Source organism: Biomphalaria glabrata, chromosome 3 (assembly GCF_947242115.1).
Source record: "Biomphalaria glabrata chromosome 3, xgBioGlab47.1, whole genome shotgun sequence".
Classification (NCBI taxonomy): domain Eukaryota; kingdom Metazoa; phylum Mollusca; class Gastropoda; family Planorbidae; genus Biomphalaria; species Biomphalaria glabrata.
The window spans coordinates 21,081,378-21,100,382 of NC_074713.1; the positions used below are offsets into that span (position 1 = coordinate 21,081,378).

At 36.9% G+C, this 19,005-nt stretch overlaps 1 protein-coding gene across 3 annotated transcripts in view; it reads left to right on the plus strand.

The window, feature by feature from the left end:
* Positions 1-12,012, plus strand: part of LOC106057035 (uncharacterized) — a 69,078-nt gene extending 57,066 nt beyond the window's left edge. For all 3 annotated transcript variants that reach the window (XM_056024055.1, XM_013214062.2, XM_013214063.2), the window contains exons 4-5: positions 553-668; positions 10,876-12,012. In XM_056024055.1, the coding sequence (XP_055880030.1) occupies positions 553-640 (88 nt within the window). In that variant the 3' untranslated portion in view covers positions 641-668; positions 10,876-12,012. The remainder of the gene's footprint in view (positions 1-552; positions 669-10,875) is intronic.
* The last annotated feature ends 6,993 nt before the right edge of the window (positions 12,013-19,005 follow it).

Consider the following 19,005-nt stretch of genomic DNA (forward strand, 5'->3'; position numbering starts at 1 on the left):
AAAAATTGTTCAAACTTTTTACCAGACAGACGGACGGACGGACGGACCGACGTATTGACAGACAGACAGACAGAGTGAGTTGATATAAGCTTTGTAAATTTAAAAAAAAAAACGAAATAATTATTTGATTAAAAGACTATGTTTTATCAATCCTACCGCATTCTGTGCACTGGCTACACCAAAGACAATAAATGATTACTGTGCCAACTCTGTGTACAAATCTCTAATTGAATGATTTGGTTTACAAGTTATATAATAATACTAATATCATTTTGATAAATTAACATAAGTAGAACTTTAAAAATAGAAGAATGTTGTTAAGGGGTTTCTTTACAAAGTTTACAACTAGAAAATTAGAATGGCAAAGGCGTTGCTAGGGTAGGTGACATCAGATGACAGCGAACCACAAAATCACCTACCTACGCCTCTGACATTTCATCGTTTTATCGTTGTTTAAGGCTTAACGTTGACACTAAAATACGTTCTAAAAAGAGTGTGAAACCAGAAATGACCACTGCAATCATTGCAACCATGTAACTTATCTTTTCACAGGTGTCCTATTGGCTACACAGGTCACAGGTGTATGATGATTGACCAGGAGTACCTCTTCAGTCTTATTAACAACTATATCTCAAGCTGATGAAGGCGTGTCCCTTAAAATAAACCAGGTAGGACATGATTTTAAGCATTTTGAAACTACTTCGCTCGGGCAATGCTTCTCAGCCTCTGTGGCAATGGGGTCGTTACAGCAGACGATTAGGCCGACAGGGAGGCAATGGGGTCGTTATAGCAGACGATTAGGCCGACAGGGAGGCAATGGGGTCGTTACAGCAGACGATTAGGCCGACAGGGAGGCAATGGGGTCGTTATAGCAGACGATTAGGCCGACAGGGAGGCAATGGGGTCGTTACAGAAGACGATTAGGCCGACAGGGAGGCAATGGGGTCGTTATAGCAGACGATTAGGCCGACAGGGAGGCAATGGGGTCGTTACAGAAGACGATTAGGCCGACAGGGAGGCAATGGGGTCGTTACAGAAGACAATTAGGCCGACAGGGAGGCAATGGGGTCGTTACAGAAGACGATTAGGCCGACAGGGAGGCAATGCCCCGTTGGGATGCTTAAGGACCGAGTCCATTTAACTGATGGGGATGGCCCCAACAAACATGTCAATATCCACTCACCGTTCATGAAAGGGGCGTTTTTTTTATGACGGACACCTGTATAGTAGTTGCGGTACATATGGGGCATTTACCCGTTGAGCGCAGCCTTTGGCCTCGATTCTAATCCTAGCGTCCTGGAATACGAGCCATCGGTAATAAGGTTGTAATAATTTACACCCTCTGGGATCTTTCCCAGACACAAGTTTGTTCAGACAGTCAGATGGAGGCAAGCTTCCATTTGTCTAGAGTTCCATTCTTGTGCATCATTTCCTTTTCATGTATGCACAGTGTTTTACGTATTCACCTTTGACCCGCAGCTGATCCTAAGTTCAATAGATGCAAGTGCTGAGGTGGTAAAGAAATAAACTGATCCTATTCCGTCCGAAAGTAAGCGAACACTCTACTAGAAAAGACAAGTTCCAGACGAGCACACTAAATGTAATATTATTTATTTTTTAAAATCCCATTCTTCACTGAGATTCGAACACAGGTCCCCAGGTTCTTAAACACTCAGCCTCCCCGCCCCTCAAAGTATATGTTTAACTAAATATTCATATTCATGTAATTGAGAAATAAAGAACTATTGGGATAGAACCAACGACATTTGCGTTGTTCACTTTGGCTCTATCAACTAATCTTACCAGCTATAGTACGAAATTTTAGAATCATTATTATTTGTTTTTTCTTCCAACTTGCACATACCTGGTTCTATCCATGCAGAAACTGTGAGCTGATTGGAGGAATAGGTAAACACACACACACACACAAACAACTAAAATATATTGGAATCTTAAAAGTCTGACAATCTAGGATACGCCAGTGCACTTAGACTAACCTGACACAACACTTGCAATGTAAGACAACTAGGCCTATAAAGATTACAACTGAAAAAAAAAATGCCATGAACTAATATTCGGGGCTAAAGTTAGAACTATTAAAACTATCTTTCCCCCACCTAGAAGATTTATGATGACCTTTACGGAACGGCCTACCGGGAGACCTAAAAAAGTATTTTTAACAAATCTATAGAGAGAGGAGCTGGCAAGGTGTAAACATGGGACTGAGAGACGAACACAAATCCTCCCAATAATCTCTTCAAACGCTGCCGCCATCTGAGACGTTGAAATAAATCTTTTGCATCGCGCTGACGGCCCTGATAAACCTTGAAATGCATTTGTTCCAAAATACCCACACAGGTTGGAATAGTTGGTCTTTTAAAAATTTTTTTTTTAGCTCTTTGCGATCCTACAGTCTCCCCCCCCCCCCCCCCCCTATATCTGACGACAGATAAATGACTGTGCTGATAGACGAATGAAACATCGGTATCCGTGTCACGTGACGAGTACAGGTATTAACATACGACGTCATTACTGAACTCTGATTCACGAATTCTTTTTTTTTTTTTTTCACTTTCTTAAAGAGTAGCGTAACAAAGGGAGAGCATCGAAGAGCTGAAGCCCCCCCTCCCCCCCCCCTTTCCTTATTAAAAAAAAAGGAAAAAATAGCGTCTCGGATATTACATAACATTTCGCTATTTTTTTTTTTTCTAATCATATAACGAGCCAGTCGAAGAATTCTACTTCCGCTATAATTGTTATGACGATCTTCTAGAAACAAGAGAGCGGAACTTATCGTATAATAAAACAAAAAAAAGGAGATGGTTACGTCTTACACGCCCGTGTTTTGGTAGATCTAGTCCTAGTCATGCATGTAGACACACACACACACATATTTCAATATGACTTTAGCAAGAAAACTGCCACTATATTATGTCACTTGTGAATGTTTGGCTAATCCGGGTGTTGATCTAAGCCATCTGGTCTTTACAGAGCTTTTCATTTAAGAGTTTTGGTTTAAACTACACAATCTTTTTTTTATCCCCCCAAATGTTGAAGATATTGTGAAAAAAGGGGTGGAGGAGGGAGAGAGACCTCGAGGAAAAGGTCTTCGTTCTATTTCTTTATTTTGTCTTTAAAGGGTTGATACAAATCCATCTGTTCTATGTGCAACACCCTCACATGGTTTCCCTAATCAACATTGACTATTAGATTTGACTAATTTTTCATGAGCCATTCGATAGGAACGTTTTTACAATTAGTTGTTATCATTTTATTGTCATTTGATACTTATTGGAGATGTGTACGATCTGCTAAACAATGTCAAGGACGCTATGTAGAGTACATCCATTGACAATTCAATAAACAAAGAATTGAGCAATAGTTTGACCACTATCTGTCTTGCGTGGTAAGCAATCAAACGTTTTAGTTCAGGTTTACCTCCCTTATGAAACGGTGACACTAATCAGGGATTCTCTCAACTTTGTTTCGATTTTTGTTTCTATTTCCTAAGTGCCAGTGACCATAAAGGTTAGGACTGACTTACCAAAACATCTTTCATTTGTCAATTAGAGGAGTTCGTGAAATGCCTCCACATCCCAAGTTAGACAGAAATAGACTTTGAGAGATTTAGGTAGAATAAACTTAGACGAACGAGTCTAATTATAGTAATTGTGTGTGTGTGTGTGTGCCTTTGCTCTGTTTCACGTTCAGTTTGGGAGATCTCTTTCGCAGCGATAGTTCCAATAAAGCTTTAAAATGACATACTGGACTTAACGTTATAATTATCTGACGTCAATATTGATTCGCAAGTGGGTGTAATGGATACCGCGACCACCATTATTAGACCTACTAAAAAGACGTCAAGACGCTAGTTGTGTATTATGCAGCTTGTTAACCGCCTTGCCTCAGTACTGTAACACAAGTGATAATTAGTCACGCCCATATATATACATAGGCCTATAGGGCTGGCCTAAGGAGAATGGGGGTGGGAGGTCTGGAGCAGCTCTCATGCAAGACTTCAGCAATGTTTTTGGTTGTAAAACAAAACCGCTGCCTCACTGGTAGACTAAGTCCTTCGTGTTCTATTACATTTAGACTTGTCAAAACATAGACAACAAAAAAAAATATACAAAAATACTTTTTAAATAAAAAAAGCTTATACGAAGTTTTGTTGTATCAATTAATTTGGATCAGTCACGTGATTAAGTTTGTTCTAGATGTAGACCAACAACAATAAATCTGTGCGATTAGAGATATTTTTAACAATCGTTTTTGTTTAATGCTATTTCATGCATTTAGCTTTCTCAATACGCTATGATCCTATCACCTTATCTGGACCAGTTGTGAAAATGAGGGGGGGGGAGAAAGAAGGGGATATAGGGATGAATTTTACAGTAATATTTTTCAAAAAGCATTTATTTAAAAAAAAAGGTGTGGTGGGAACGACCTGAATTCGAACTCATGAATCAAGCCTTTTCAAGGCGTCTTTTTAACCACTCTGCTTGTTAGGTGCTTAGGAAAATAGAATATTGTTTGTTCCAAACTTACTTTAAAGCGGCGACATATATAAAGGGGACTAATTCAGCTTATACCACTACCACAATCAAGTTCAATTACTTTCTCTTGTTCGAGATAACAAACAAAATAAGTAATTACCAATAGTTAATTCACAAATTGGTTAATATTTTTTATTGATTATTATTTTGTCAGGTAAAAGAAATAATTGTGCAAAATTTCAGCTTGATCGAGATTGGTTATAACAAAATTTCGGTTATGTGTGAGCCTGGCCTAACTAATATTATTGCATAATAATCTGATTGATGGTTTTTAAGTGCCAAGAACTCATTCAAGGCCTCAAATAAGGAGCATTGTTCCTTTCGTGTTGCATGGCTATTAACTTTTACAATATAAAACACTGCTTATCTAACTTTGTTTTAAAATACATTCAATTAATATGTATATAAAATGCAATCTTTCTGTTTTAAAACAAAAGTAAACATTTTATTTTAACAACTTCATGAACAGAAAACAATTTAATAATACAAATATTTTTATAACATTATTTAAGAAAAGAACTAATGTTTTCAAAATTTCCAGGAAAATCTTCTCACTTGTTAATATAGTCTCCACCTTTTTTTTTTACTATTAATAGTGAATAGTTATAAAAATGGTGTATTTTATTTAAAAATGTACACATTTATTTTGTTAAAACTAAACTGTTTGATTTCAGAAAAAAAAGTAGCCGTTGCACACAGCACTTTGCATGATTTAAAAATATCATGATATCGGATTTTCAAAATCTTTTCTAGTTTTTACTACCTTAACGGGACGGACGCACGGAAAGACGGACCACACAAAACTAATAGCTAAATAAAACGCTAATGAAGAAGAAACGAAAGGAGAGAAAAAAGATGAAAGGGCAGAAAAAAAAAAGAGTACTGACAAGGGATGTAGCAAGAAGTAAAAACTAACCAACGTGAGTGTCCCGGACACCGAGAGTCTCGCAACCGAGACGAGATCACGTGAGCACATTTTGGAGGTATGTGTGGCGGAACTGGCCCAGGGGAGGCCAATCAGTGCTTTCCCTTTGATGTGACATCCCCCCGCTAAAAAGATGCCGCTCAGCGGTATGCTTTCCTAGAGAGGTCTCTGAATCGTCTCCCACTTCTGTTCAACTAAAGACCTGGTCGTTTAGATCTCGCTCTTAAACGTCATGGGGGGGGGGGGGGGTGGAAGAGGGAGTGGCATTTAGCCAATCTCATGAATGGAGGGTATATGGGTTTAAAACCAAATGTCTGTAACCTTTCTCCTTATTGCTAAGTATTGCTTCTAACCTCTTTGGAAAAAAAAACCCACTTTTAATCCGTTTTTGTTTCGTTTAAAATACTGTGTTTAAAACCTGAGGACTTTTTCGTTGATGTTTGCGAATCTGTACACATATTACTACATTCTATAGAATTAGTTGAGGAATAAACTCTTCATCATCATCATCATCAAACTCCATTTGAGTGAGGGCTTGAGAGGCTCAAATCCTCTTACAAAAGCCCTGGACAGAAACCCTGCTGTCTTGCGTAGTGCAGAAATGTCGTCATACAGGTCGAGAATTTTTTGTTTCCCAGACCTGTCGAGACGCAGATCAGCAAGTCTGGGGCAGTCAAACAGGATTTGAGGCACGGTTTCCTCTTCTTCCTCGTAGCGGGGGCACAGTGAAACGAAATTTGGCCATAGCCGTAAGAAATATGAGCCAACAGGACAATGGCCTGTCCTGCACTGTGCTATAATAGCTTTCTCAGGCCTGGACAGCCTCCACCACGGGAAAGTGCGGTCAGGGCGCCTCATGCGCTCCCAGACTCCTGGGTTTTTTTTTTGGACTTGTCCCAGCACTCAAACCACTTTTCCATTTCTATTTTTTGAATTATAGCCAGGGCTTGATGAAAGCTTACAGCCTGTTCAGTGGGTGGAATTTGCCCTCCTAGTGGGCCAAGGAGTCTGCAATAGTGTTGCCAGTCACACATATGAGACTCGGTACCCACTGCATTATTACAGGGGTGCCATAGCGTTGTTTAATGTTGTGTGAAGCCATGATGACAGTGTCGATATTGGGGGTACATGGTCCGGGACTTTGCAAAGCTTGTAGAACAGATTTTGAGTCAGTGACCACAACAATCTGTGTTGCCTTCAAATATCCCTCGCCGAGTTGAGAGTCAATGACTTTTAAGGCTTCACACACAGCCATGGTCTCCGCATCGAAACTGCAAACACTACCACATGGTCCAAAGATTTTGACTGAGTGAGAGCCAAGAAAGTCGATGTAGGATCCATAGCTTGCTCTTCCAGAATCTATCGATGCCGACTCATCAGTGTATGCAAAAATAGCACTGGGCTTGAAGGTATTAATGGTCTCCAATGCTAGAATTTGAAGCTCGTTAGATGAACGACTTAGCTTAGTGGCATTAGGGTCTACTAGTTTCAAACGTATGTCTGGGGTCGTTGGGCGACACCAAGGGGGAAAGCGTTGAATGTTTTGTCGGTTGGTGGAGAGGCCAGCTTCATCAGATAGTCTAGTGGCATGATGCATAAAAGACTGCATCTGAATACGTTTTCTGTCTCTCCAACCATCCCCTAGTTTTCTAGCTGGGAAGTATTCATCCAGACTTTTATACCGCTCAAACAGATAGCTGCGAACAAATCGACGATGGCTCTTATCCCGGAACGCTGGGACTAGAGAAACGGTTTGTGGAGAGTGACATGGATAGTAACATGTTTGTTGCTGCTTACTTCCATCCCCGCAAGTGCAATGGACTTGGTCCTTAGGTCAACGAGAGTTTCTATTTTGCTTTCCTCTTGGCTTTATCGTCTCCACGACTTTGTCCACCCGAGTGCCACCGTGAGGCCGAGAAGCATTGTCCTGGCTGGTTACTCGACATGTAACACCAAAAACAAAAATAAGACAGGCTCCCAGAAATGAACTACTAGATCTAGTAATTACTTTCCCAAAGACAAGGTGAAAAGGCCTGAATGTTTCTGCATGGTGTGACGTGTTGAAAGGATTCAGAATTGAATCACTCAGCACTATGAGTCAATGACCACCCATCATGAACAATTATGAGAAGACTTTTTTTGCGCGTCATTATTCCACCATCGAGTATTTGGAGTGGGGGGGGGGGGGGATAGAGGGACGAAAACAAAATCGTGAAGGAGGGTGCACTACAACCATCACACTTCAGTGATCATAAAAGCTACACACACGCGCGCACACACTGAGAGCAAGCGAGAGTGGGGAAGGAAGAGAGAGAGAGAGAGAGAGAGAGAAAAAAGCAGCACGCGTATTATGGATGTACTATAATAAACGTTAGCATTAGTGTGATTTTTGTATAGATATCTTAAGCGTTTACCTGGAAGGTAATGGAGTCACGGTACACAACCCATTTGAGTGGAACTAATTCTACAGCAGGGGTTATCTTCTCTTTGTGTGCAAATGCGAGGTGATATGAAGCCTCGCAATGCCCGTCATTACGTATTCATCTACCCCCAGCATCAAGGGGCATAAGATTGATTTCTATGACTGTTCAAGTACTCATCTCCCGTAAAAAAAGAACTGACATTAAACGCTCAATAAAACTTAAAAAAAAACAACAAAGTCTTGATGCTGATAAAGGGAAATAACAATGCGTTTAGTGAAGTACATGTCAGAATGTCATAAAGATGTCGGTCGTAATGCAAGTTCTCTTGTCATTTACTGCTTCGCCTTGACATTAAAATGTAGACTTTTATGACAAGTTATTTTCGACATTTTATACGTCCAAAAATTGTCTGAAATACAAGAAGACCAGTGATGGACTGTTTTGATCTAATGTAGGCTACGCGTTTCTGACATTTTTATGTAACTAATGTGTGGTTTTTACAAAGATTAATATCCACTCACTCTGTCTGCCTGGTAAATGTTTGTTACACGTTATTTCTCCCATACCCATTCTCGGATCAAGTTGAAACTTTACATAATTATTTATATTAACTACAAAAATGAATCAATTTAAAAATTAAGCAATTAGTCAATTATATTTTGGTAATTAATTATTTGTTTGATATCAAAAAAGGGAAAAAATTCTACATTATCGGGAGATGCAGTAGTAAATATAGTTTTCTTCCCCTTAGATAAGCTGCTCTTTGTTTTTTTTCAAATTTTTAGCGGCCCCCCGAAAGGGGAAAAGACGCTATTAGTTTTGTGTGAAATGTCTGTCTGTCCGTCCGTGAAGCCTAGATCTCGTAAACTTGAAAAGAAAGTGAAAATCTGACATCATAATATTTTAGTCCATTCAAAGTTCTGATGCAAAGGCGACTTTTTTCTTTTCTAAATGCGAAAAATCTAATTTATGCACGCAGTTTTTTCTTAAAAATACACCACTTTTACAACTATTCACTATTAATAGTAATGAATACAGGAGGCTTTTTAGCCGGGGAGATCACCGCATGCCATATTTATAACACATTTATGCAAATGGTTTTAGACTTTTTGTTAAAAAAATATTTCTTTTGTTCATTTTTATTGTTACGTTATGTAAGTTCTGTCCTACTAACTAGTAACAAAAACATTTACCCAAAAATAATGTTTACTTTTTTTAAGAGAATAAAAGTGCGATAGTATGTATATAAGTTGGACATAATTTAAAACAATTAATAAGTAGGTGTTCATAATATCGCGTGTACTGCCGTTCTATGTCACAGCTATAGAACATTGAACTAAAGCATTTTTATTTTTTTACGAAAATGTGTTTTTTTTTTTTTTTTTTTCAGGATTTGAATAAGATTAACCCTTTAAAAAAATAAGATCAATTAGATATTCATTATAAGACATCAGTAAGGCCAGGTTCACAATCAACTTTACATTCACTTTCTCCTATCCTTTGGTCTGCTGGACTGCTGGGGCACCACACAAGATCTGTCAACCTTCGTTCTCCATTCTTCTCTGTCATTTGCCTTTGATAGAATTTAAGTCTGATGTTCTTTCTGAAAATATTGATAGGCCTACCTGCCTTTTTACCTGCCTGGGTGGACCACTTCGGGGGCCGATTTTGAGTTTATGTTTCCACACAAACTGTCTTTGTAACCTTGTTTTTTTGTTTTTTTTAAACTTTTTTCGGATTTTCTTTCAGATTTGAAGATTATTACATCCTATGACGATGTGTTCTGTTAGGTGTGTGTGTGGGGGGTACGAACGCGTATGCGTGTGTATGTATTAAGACTATACAAAGGGAGGAGGAGGGGGGGCTATCTTGAGAACGAAACGTATACATTTTGAAAATAAAAAAAAACTTGACAAAAAAAAATATATATTTGTTCATATGTAGGTGTCATGTCATTTCAAACTAGGTCACCGAGTAGACCAAAGACAAATGAAATGTGAAGTAAATTAAAAACGTGTCAGTTGAAACAGAATGGAACGAAACGAAATACACTTTAGATTTATCTCCTTAGAACGATGAAAGTATTGGCCGGAGGAGATGGTCAGAGAAGAGGAGAATATTCCTTTCTTTTTCCCCCACACGGTTGACGAGGTGATATACAATAGTCTTGAAATGTTCAGATATTTAATTGAGTCAAACTATTTAAATATTTAAATGTACTGTACCAACTATGGCACAAAAGAAAATAGAACAAGACGGGGGCAGGCGTACCAGAGGTACAGAGACGGTTGGGGGGGGGGGTAACATTAAATGAAGTAAAAGTGTTTATTTCGCAATGTTTCATTTTCTAAGAGTGTATGGTAGCAATATGTTGACTGTGGGATAGGATTCTGTATGGAGATAGTGTGGTATCTGTATGTGAATTATATATGTCGTGTATTTGATACATGTTTGTCAGGTCTGTGATAACAGTATGGTAGCAGAATGGTAATATTATGGTACCAATATGTTGGCACTATAACTGTTTGATAAGTGTATGATAATTGTATGTCAACAGTTTTCGATAATTGTATGATCACTATACCATAACAGTTGGCCATATGAAACCATCAGAAACAGTTTGACATTTACATCATCGGCCAAATAGGTCGCAAGGTCTGAAAGGGGAATTTTTTTTTTTTTTCTCTGTTGCCGAGTGATTAATCGCTTGGCTTCCGAACCTGGAGTCCTGGTTTCGAATCTTGGTGAAGACTAGATTTTTAGAGCGTTAACCGTTGGCAAAAGAAACAGATGACGATAACATCATCTGCCCTATAGATTGCAAGGTCTAAATAGGAGAATTTTGTATTAATTACTGGTTACTGTTGTTATGCATCAATACATTAATGCAACTAATAAGAAACACTCATTGTAATAGAACTTGATGAGATCTATGTCAGTAACACTCTATTCTTATGTCTTCTCTTTTCAGATGAGAAACAGTGTGAAGACAGAAAGACCAGGGTCAGGCGACAGGAAACAGAGACGACCTGCACCATGGCAACAGTGTACAGTCTGAGGTCATTCACAGAAAAAAACAAAACACTACAAAAACACATACACACAATGTACGAACACACGCTATCAGAGTTCTTGACTTTGTTCTCATCTCTATATTTATATATCTGTTTGGAACACGAGCTGCAGTGTGTAGTTGAGATGTTTGTTAATTACACATTGACTCTTGTGTGTAGTTGAGATGTTTGTTAATTACACATTGACTCTTGTGTGTAGTTGAGATGTTGGAAGCACACGGACTGCGGTGTGTAGTTGAGATGTTTGTTAGTTACACACTGACTCTGGTGTGCATTTGATGTTTGTTGTCCTGCGTTACACTAATTCGTGGAAATCATTGACCTCATTTGTTTATTGGGCCAATTACATTCAATCTACCTACGTCATTAGCCCTTTCTCATTATGAGTAGAATGAACTATGTGCTATATTCAAATTCAACATTATTTATCATTCAATACCATGATGCGACTTTGATATTAATAAGTAAGAGATTTACAGATATTTACAAAAATATTTGATAGTTTTTGAACACACTAAATTGCTCGATTGGATCTAATAATAATTGTCAATTCAAGAATACATATAGTGAAGGGTTCAATGTATTGCAATATAAGTCATCAGCGATTATATTTTGCATAGATCTTTCTGCTGTCATCTATTCATTCTTTATATACAAGAAATGGAATACTCTATTCTGTTAATTGCTACCCCCCCCCCTTTTTTTTTTCGCTATTCTCTTTTTTTTAAAACCTCTTATCATTTCCTGAAGTATAAGATTCAAATCAAGTATTTTTGCGATTTTTTGTTATAAATATCCCCTAACCGCCCCAACCCTTACAAAGAAATGTGCAAGTGGATTGTTAATGTATTACCTCATGCCGAAATTATTACTTGAGGCTAAAAATAGTTGCTGCGAAGGAAAAAAAAAGACTTGTTCAATGTATATAAACACAGTTTACTTTTGCCTGTTTGCCTTTTAAACAAAGTTTTATAGGTGGGTGTAAAAGCCTATCTCTGAGGTTACAGCTCTTCTAGTTTCTGTTGGGACACAAACACATCGTTTTCTCTACTCCTGACCATCCTGCTAAGTGCAGCTGCTGACCTGGAAACGTCAGGGATTTAGTTACGCAGACTGTCACAGCTCCCTTACGACGAGGGTCAAGGTAAGGATGAGGAGGAACATTCTAAATGTAATTTCTTGCTAATTAAATACGTTACAATGATAAAGTTTAAACGATTTTAATTTGTATTTATTAACAAGCTGGGAAATCTTTGCCTTAAAGCTTTACAGATTAAACTCTTCAATCTGAGGGGATAATGATGGCTGACCCCAACGATATCTTTGGGGCCCTTAACATTCCTAGGAACATTCTAGTTGCCTGTCAGACGGCGGTACTGCTGCAGATAGAAATGTTTTCAGTGGACACTGTTAAAGGGACTACAATGAATTTTGTTTCTCTTTAACAGAACTCAACCCTGGCAGTGCCAGAGAATGAATATTAGTTCCTTTTTAACCTAATAATAATAATAAATGTCAGACCTTATTTTATACAGCACTTTAAAACGATAAATGCAGGTACGACAAAATACAAAACAACGTCCCTGCATCAATTAGCAAAAACGTTTAGCATAGTGTACACAGAAATTTTAAATATTATTTAAGGATTATCTATCTATCTAGATATTTATATGAATGGATAGATAGACCCATGAGCCTTCTTCCTACTTCTACTTTGTTCTGGGTTCAACGTGACATTGTGGGTACATCTGTTCACTTCTGATTGAGTCTGGTTATGCACTATACACTTCCCAGCTCACCTTCTTGGTTGGTTATAACATCATGTTTTCTGTTTCTATCTTGGTTTCTATCAGCAGTACAAAGGGAGATAAAGCGATCATTACCTCGGATTTCGTAGGCTTACACGGGGGTTATGTTAAGTACTTGGGCCAGGTAGCACTGATGTGTGGGGTGGGGCCAGGTAGCACTGATGTGTGGGGAGACAGCAGGGTGGACGTGTCGGGTGTCTGGGTACATCTTATCTAACCTTTTTAGGATACTTGATTTTGTTGGTTGCTTGTTTTCTATTTCACCCTTCTCTCTCTCTGTCTTTGTCTCTCTCTCTCTCTCTGTCTCTCTCTCTCTCTCTGTCTCTCTCTCTCTGTCTCTCTCTCTGTCTTTGTCTCTCTCTCTCTCTGTCTCTCTCTCTCTCTGTCTCTCTCTCTCTCTCTGTCTCTCTCTCTCTCTCTGTCTCTCTGTCTCTCTCTGTCTCTCTCTCTGTCTCTCTCTCTCTGTCTCTCTCTCTCTCTCTGTCTTTGTCTCTCTCTCTCTGTCTCTCTCTCTGTCTCTCTCTCTCTCTCTCTGTCTCTCTCTGTCTCTCTCTCTCTCTGTCTCTCTCTCTGTTTCTGTCTCTCTCTCTCTCTCTGTCTTTGTCTCTCTCTCTCTCTCTGTCTCTCTCTCTCTCTCTGTCTCTCTGTCTCTCTCTCTCTGTCTCTCTCTCTGTTTCTGTCTCTCTCTCTCTCTCTCTCTCTCTGTCTCTCTCTGTCTGTCTCTCTCTCTCTGTCTCTCTCTGTCTGTCTCTCTCTCTGTTTCTGTCTCTCTCTCTCTCTGTCTCTCTCTGTTTCTGTCTCTCTGTCTCTACCAATTTCTAATTTTCTATTTCCCTCGTTATCTCTTCTCTCTCTCTATCTTGCTCTGCCCCCCGCCTCAGCCTGTATTTCTTTAATCTACTGAGCTAATAATCTTGTATTTAGAAAGAAGTCCCTTGACTGTAACGCACACGGCGATAAACTTCACTTCTATTCTTCGCTCTGGAGTATTTTTCTTTTCAATTAGAGCAATATTTACAATAACCTATTCGCCTCGTTTCCATAACGAGGCTCAGAAGCGAACGTCAACTATTGAGGATCACAACAATTGTATGCCCTCTTCCAGTTCCGAACACAAAACAAATGTAGAGAGTAAAAGAGCCCATGTATTCTGATTGCTGCACTACTTTCGTGTGCTCCAGCAAGAGATGTTGAAACAACAAAGACTTATGATTCAAGGAACAAGTCATTTGTTGAAACTAGTAATACAGGTATTTAAAAAACAACAACTACAGATTGTTGTTTGTTTTTAGTTGTGTTCTAGTTTACTTGACTTTTAAGTACAACACATGTATCATTATGTCTATTATTACTGTGTAAATATGATCATTGGATGAAGCTTATATTCGGGTAATGTGTTTACGATTAATACAACGTTTTAGTTTGGTTTCACCATGCCAAGACTGATGCTCTAATGTCGTCTTATTCATGTATTGGCATTTGGTCATTTGTAATTCATAATGTATCATGCCATGTCTTGTCATGTCAGTCTTGCCGTGTCTTGTCGTGTCTTGACAACTCCTTGTTACTTTTGTTGATTATATAATAAACACACGTACTAATTTTTGTTTATTGTATTCTCTGTAATGTATTGTGTCCATTTACACAGCCTTAATGTTTGATGATGACGTCATCGGTTTATGAGCTCCAGAAAAGAAAAACACACTTTTAAATGACCCAATTTGTGAGATTTTCTATGAATAATTATTTATATATATATATATATATATATATATATATATATACGTATATATATATATATATTATAACCCTAATACTACACTAGTTTGTATACTAGACGTCAGGTGATATTTTATTTGTTCATATGTCAATGTGCATGATAATTGTGTTTTATTATAATTCTCATTTGTTGATATACTGATGTCAAATATTGAGTCGACACAATCGTATAGTAACTTGCTGTGTTTGTCTTTTTGTTTTATTATAGATGACACATAAACCAAAATAGCCATTGCACTAATTATTATGTGGGGCAGAAGGTTTGGGGGGGGGATTTCTTTAAAATCAGATTTTTTTTTCCTTGTTTAAATATCAGATGGAGTGAAAGGAACTATATCTAAAAGAATTTGTATGAAATGAACTTACGAATACATTTGCTATAGCTTTCTGCGGTTAAAAAAAAATATCCGCCCCTTTAATTTTCTCCCTTAGCCACGCTACTGGTACTGTCCTTGCCAGGGAAAAAAAAAACGCTCTTTTGTCACCATCTCACATTTTGTACTCGTCTATTTTAAACTGAGGTGGCAGGAACGTTTCTGACAGGATTCAACCTCTTAGCCACGGGTAAAGTGACGGTGATGTGTAAAAAGCATATAAACACAACATACATACACACACACACATCTTAATCGTCCACTGTGTACCAATAAATCACCCCCCATGCCTCTTTCTTTGATTAGTACATAATAAAGTCTTAATCACGTCTCATGTAGGTAGTTTTTAAATCAGCTAGAAATATTTTAGAATCAAAACGTACCAGGAATGTATAGAAACTGCTGCGTATTCAAGACCACAGATGTAGACTTGATAAGGCCCCAAGCTGTTTGAGATAGGGGGCTCCTTGCTATCGTCATAAGGCAATTTTTCCCCTCGCTTTTTCTTCAAATAAATGGAAAATTTCCCTGAAATAATTGTTGGGGAGTACGGGCCTTAAATTATAGTCTGACTGACACCTAAAGGTAAAGCCATCACTGTATGTCTCAATGGTTCAAATTTTCAGTACAGTCTAGCTACAACTATTCATAATTTAATTAAGCGAAATATAAAAATATTTTTTTTTTAAAAAAAAGCTTATCTAGTGGAAAGAGCTTCAAATTTACATATATATCTCTCAATAATGTAAAATGCATTTCCCTTTTCGATATCAAACAATATAAATAATTACCAATAATTAAATGATTAATTGGTTAATTTTTTAAAATTGATTTGTTTTGTTAAGTAAAATAAATAATTGTGTAAAAGTTTCAACTTGATCCGAGAATAGGTGTGAGAGAAATAACGTGTTCAAGATTTTTACTTGACAGACAGACAGACAGGGTTGATAAAACCTTTTTTTAAAAAATGTTTTCCACCACTGTTACAAGCACCCAGAAGAAGGACGGTACCTCTGGTTCTGCAGATATACAACTTCTGTCAACATTTCAACTTGAGATTAGAAGAGATCACACACCCCTCCCATAGGATGTTGAACTCTTTCTGTAATTGTCAATGTTTCAACAGCTAATGTGCGCAGACTTGATGCGCAAAGGTTTCGAACCTCCTCAATGCTAAACAATTCAAATTAATTATTTTAAGACTTTGAACACTGTCGAAAAAATAAAAGTTAAAAAAAAAGAAATAATGTTTAATATTTGACAAAACAAAAAACTAATTTATTTATTTATTAGCATTGTAATTTATTATGTTGGGTTGTTATGTGTTTTTTATGTATATTATTTCTCTCTCTAAATATAATTTATTTGTGAAATGGTTTCAAATTGTTTATTATTTAGGTGATAGTAAACCGGGCCGGCGCTAGGGGAGAGGTCGGGAGGACTCGCGTTTCCTTTTACCTGAGGCCTCGCTCCCCCTAGCGCCGGCTCTGTAGTAAAACGATTTTGTTCTCGCTAAAATTGAGCTTATGAAAACTTCAATGATCTGTAACGCGGTATTCTGTTCAGTTCGTGAAACCTAATTTTGTGTAAAAAAGAAAATGTTACTTCTAATTTGAATACTGTATGAATAGAGAAACATGAAAATAAAGGATTTACAATGTAGATGAAACTACAATCTATCTCTTCGTGTCATTCTTTCGTTTGAGTCATTGTATTCATTTGGTTCATTTCATTCATTTGGTTCATTTCATTCATTTGTTTCCTTTTTTAAAATCATTTGTTTCATTTGTTTACTCTATTTATTCATTGTTTTTTTTATTTCAATATAAAATCTTATACAATTTAAAACCCATTTTCTATTTTGAAGCTTTACTTTACCCCATTAATAGTTCATCCTTAATGACGAATTTTAACAAAGGTGTATTACGAAATGAAGGTTGACGACACTTAACTTCAGAACAAAACTCATTCAGCATAACGCATGATATGCCAGATTTCCTAATACTTCGAGCTGTAACTTTTTTTTTCTGTTTAAAATGGATCTGGTGTCTGATGAAATTGTTAGAAAGAAAACAGATTTGGACATCAAAATATTGAACAGATATAAGGACCCCGTGTCGCTACCTAGTGTTGGCTGTAGGCGTAGCGGCGTGGGTATGTCCGTGTGTTGTAGGTACCTCTTCTGGTACGGCTATAATGCTCCTCTTAGCGATGTACTTTACTAGACGCACTAGATTTGCAAGTGCGCAATATTACTAACATACTAAAGTCTCCAATGACAACATTTGGAATTACTGATGAACACACTGGTAGCAGACGAAACGTTTATTATATATAGGATAAATTACAGAAAATACTGGCGACTTCAGCCGTCACAAAATATACACCAATAAATACTGGCTGTTCATGCCATGTGGGATAAGTAATCACATCAATGAAATGTTCAACATATAAGTCCAAAGAAAACTCTCAAGTTAACATTAAATCAAATTCATTAAGGTACATATTACAGACAGAGAAAATCGTACATCCACTCTCTGCTGGAGTTCTTCACTAACTAACTTTTACCCTTATTTCAGAGTCCTTTAATTTATTCACATAACCTCGTGCTTGCCCGCACGGAATATTGCAATAGGTGACTGAGTGTCACTTCATGTCACAGAGGTTCTAAAACTGGACTGTGACATACGCCCCACACTCCAAAAAGATTTTTGACCAAAAATCTTTGACAAATATATTTTACATTAATATCACTGTACAAATATATATGAGCTTGGTCCATTATTCTATCAAGTGCTGTAAGTTCACTCCAATTGCTCATATCATCTTATATAATCTTAGTAATTATGTATAACATCATATAAATTACTGAGTCCAAAAAATCATTTATATAATATACTTGATTCACTGAGAGCAAAATTACTGAAATATCACACTAATTGTAATGAAAAGTACCTCCATCAAGTGTTAACAAACTTTATGCATACATTTGTACTGAAAAAAAATTTGTATAAACAATCACATGCTAATCAATATAAAAAAGGAAAAAATATACAAGTTATTCCACATCCAATGTTTTACTATAATTGTAGATGCACAACCTTATCAATGTGTATCATTTGACACACTGAGTAAATTTACTCAAAATGATTACAGAAAAAATTTCATATTTATTTACAACTGTGATGTGCTGTGTCAAAATATTATTCTAAGTTTTGCCATCATCAAGAAAAATGAAATAAAAAAAAAATTTTCAGATACATGTCAATCCAGTTCAAGGATGACCTTGCATAAGACTACTATAAATAGTCTGAGTGTAGTATTGAAGTACAATAGTAAACAAATTTCCATGTTTATAAACATTCATTGTAGTATTCAGGTGTGTAAAAAATTTTAGACAATATTTACATCTGTGAGTTGTTATGAAAAAAAAAAAAAAAATTCAGGTCAACAGTTCAAGTAGTTCACTGTTGTTTACATCTCATTGTTTACATTGCTGTGCACAATCAGTAATGAAATACAATATATACACACAAAATAAACATATCTGGCATTTGTCATATTACAAGTTGACAATAAAATACAATGAGTAGAAAATAGATGATCTGTTATTGATCATAAGCATAAATGTCATCATGACCCAAAAGAAAAGTGTAACAATAAGGTGTCATGACTTATTTGAAAAATGTGTAGAATGTTAATTTGACTTAGTTGACTGCTACTACTTGTTTCTAAGTGCTTTGTACTGGTTATTTATTCTATCAGAATGTCCTGGCTGATGTGTTTAATGTCATTATTTTCACTTGCTTCATTTTCATGTATTATGTATCTGGATAAAAAGTCAGCTATTACATTTTCATGTCCTGGAATGCTTTCTAAATCAAATTTGTAATCTGAGAGAATGAGTGTCCATCTGTTTATCCTGTCATTTTTTAGATCTTTTCTTTTTAGTGCCAGTAATGGTTTGTGATCACACTTAATGCTAAAAAATCTACCTAACAAGTAATTCTTGAGTTTTACAACTGACCATACAATGGCTAATAATTCTTTCTCAATCACTGAGTAT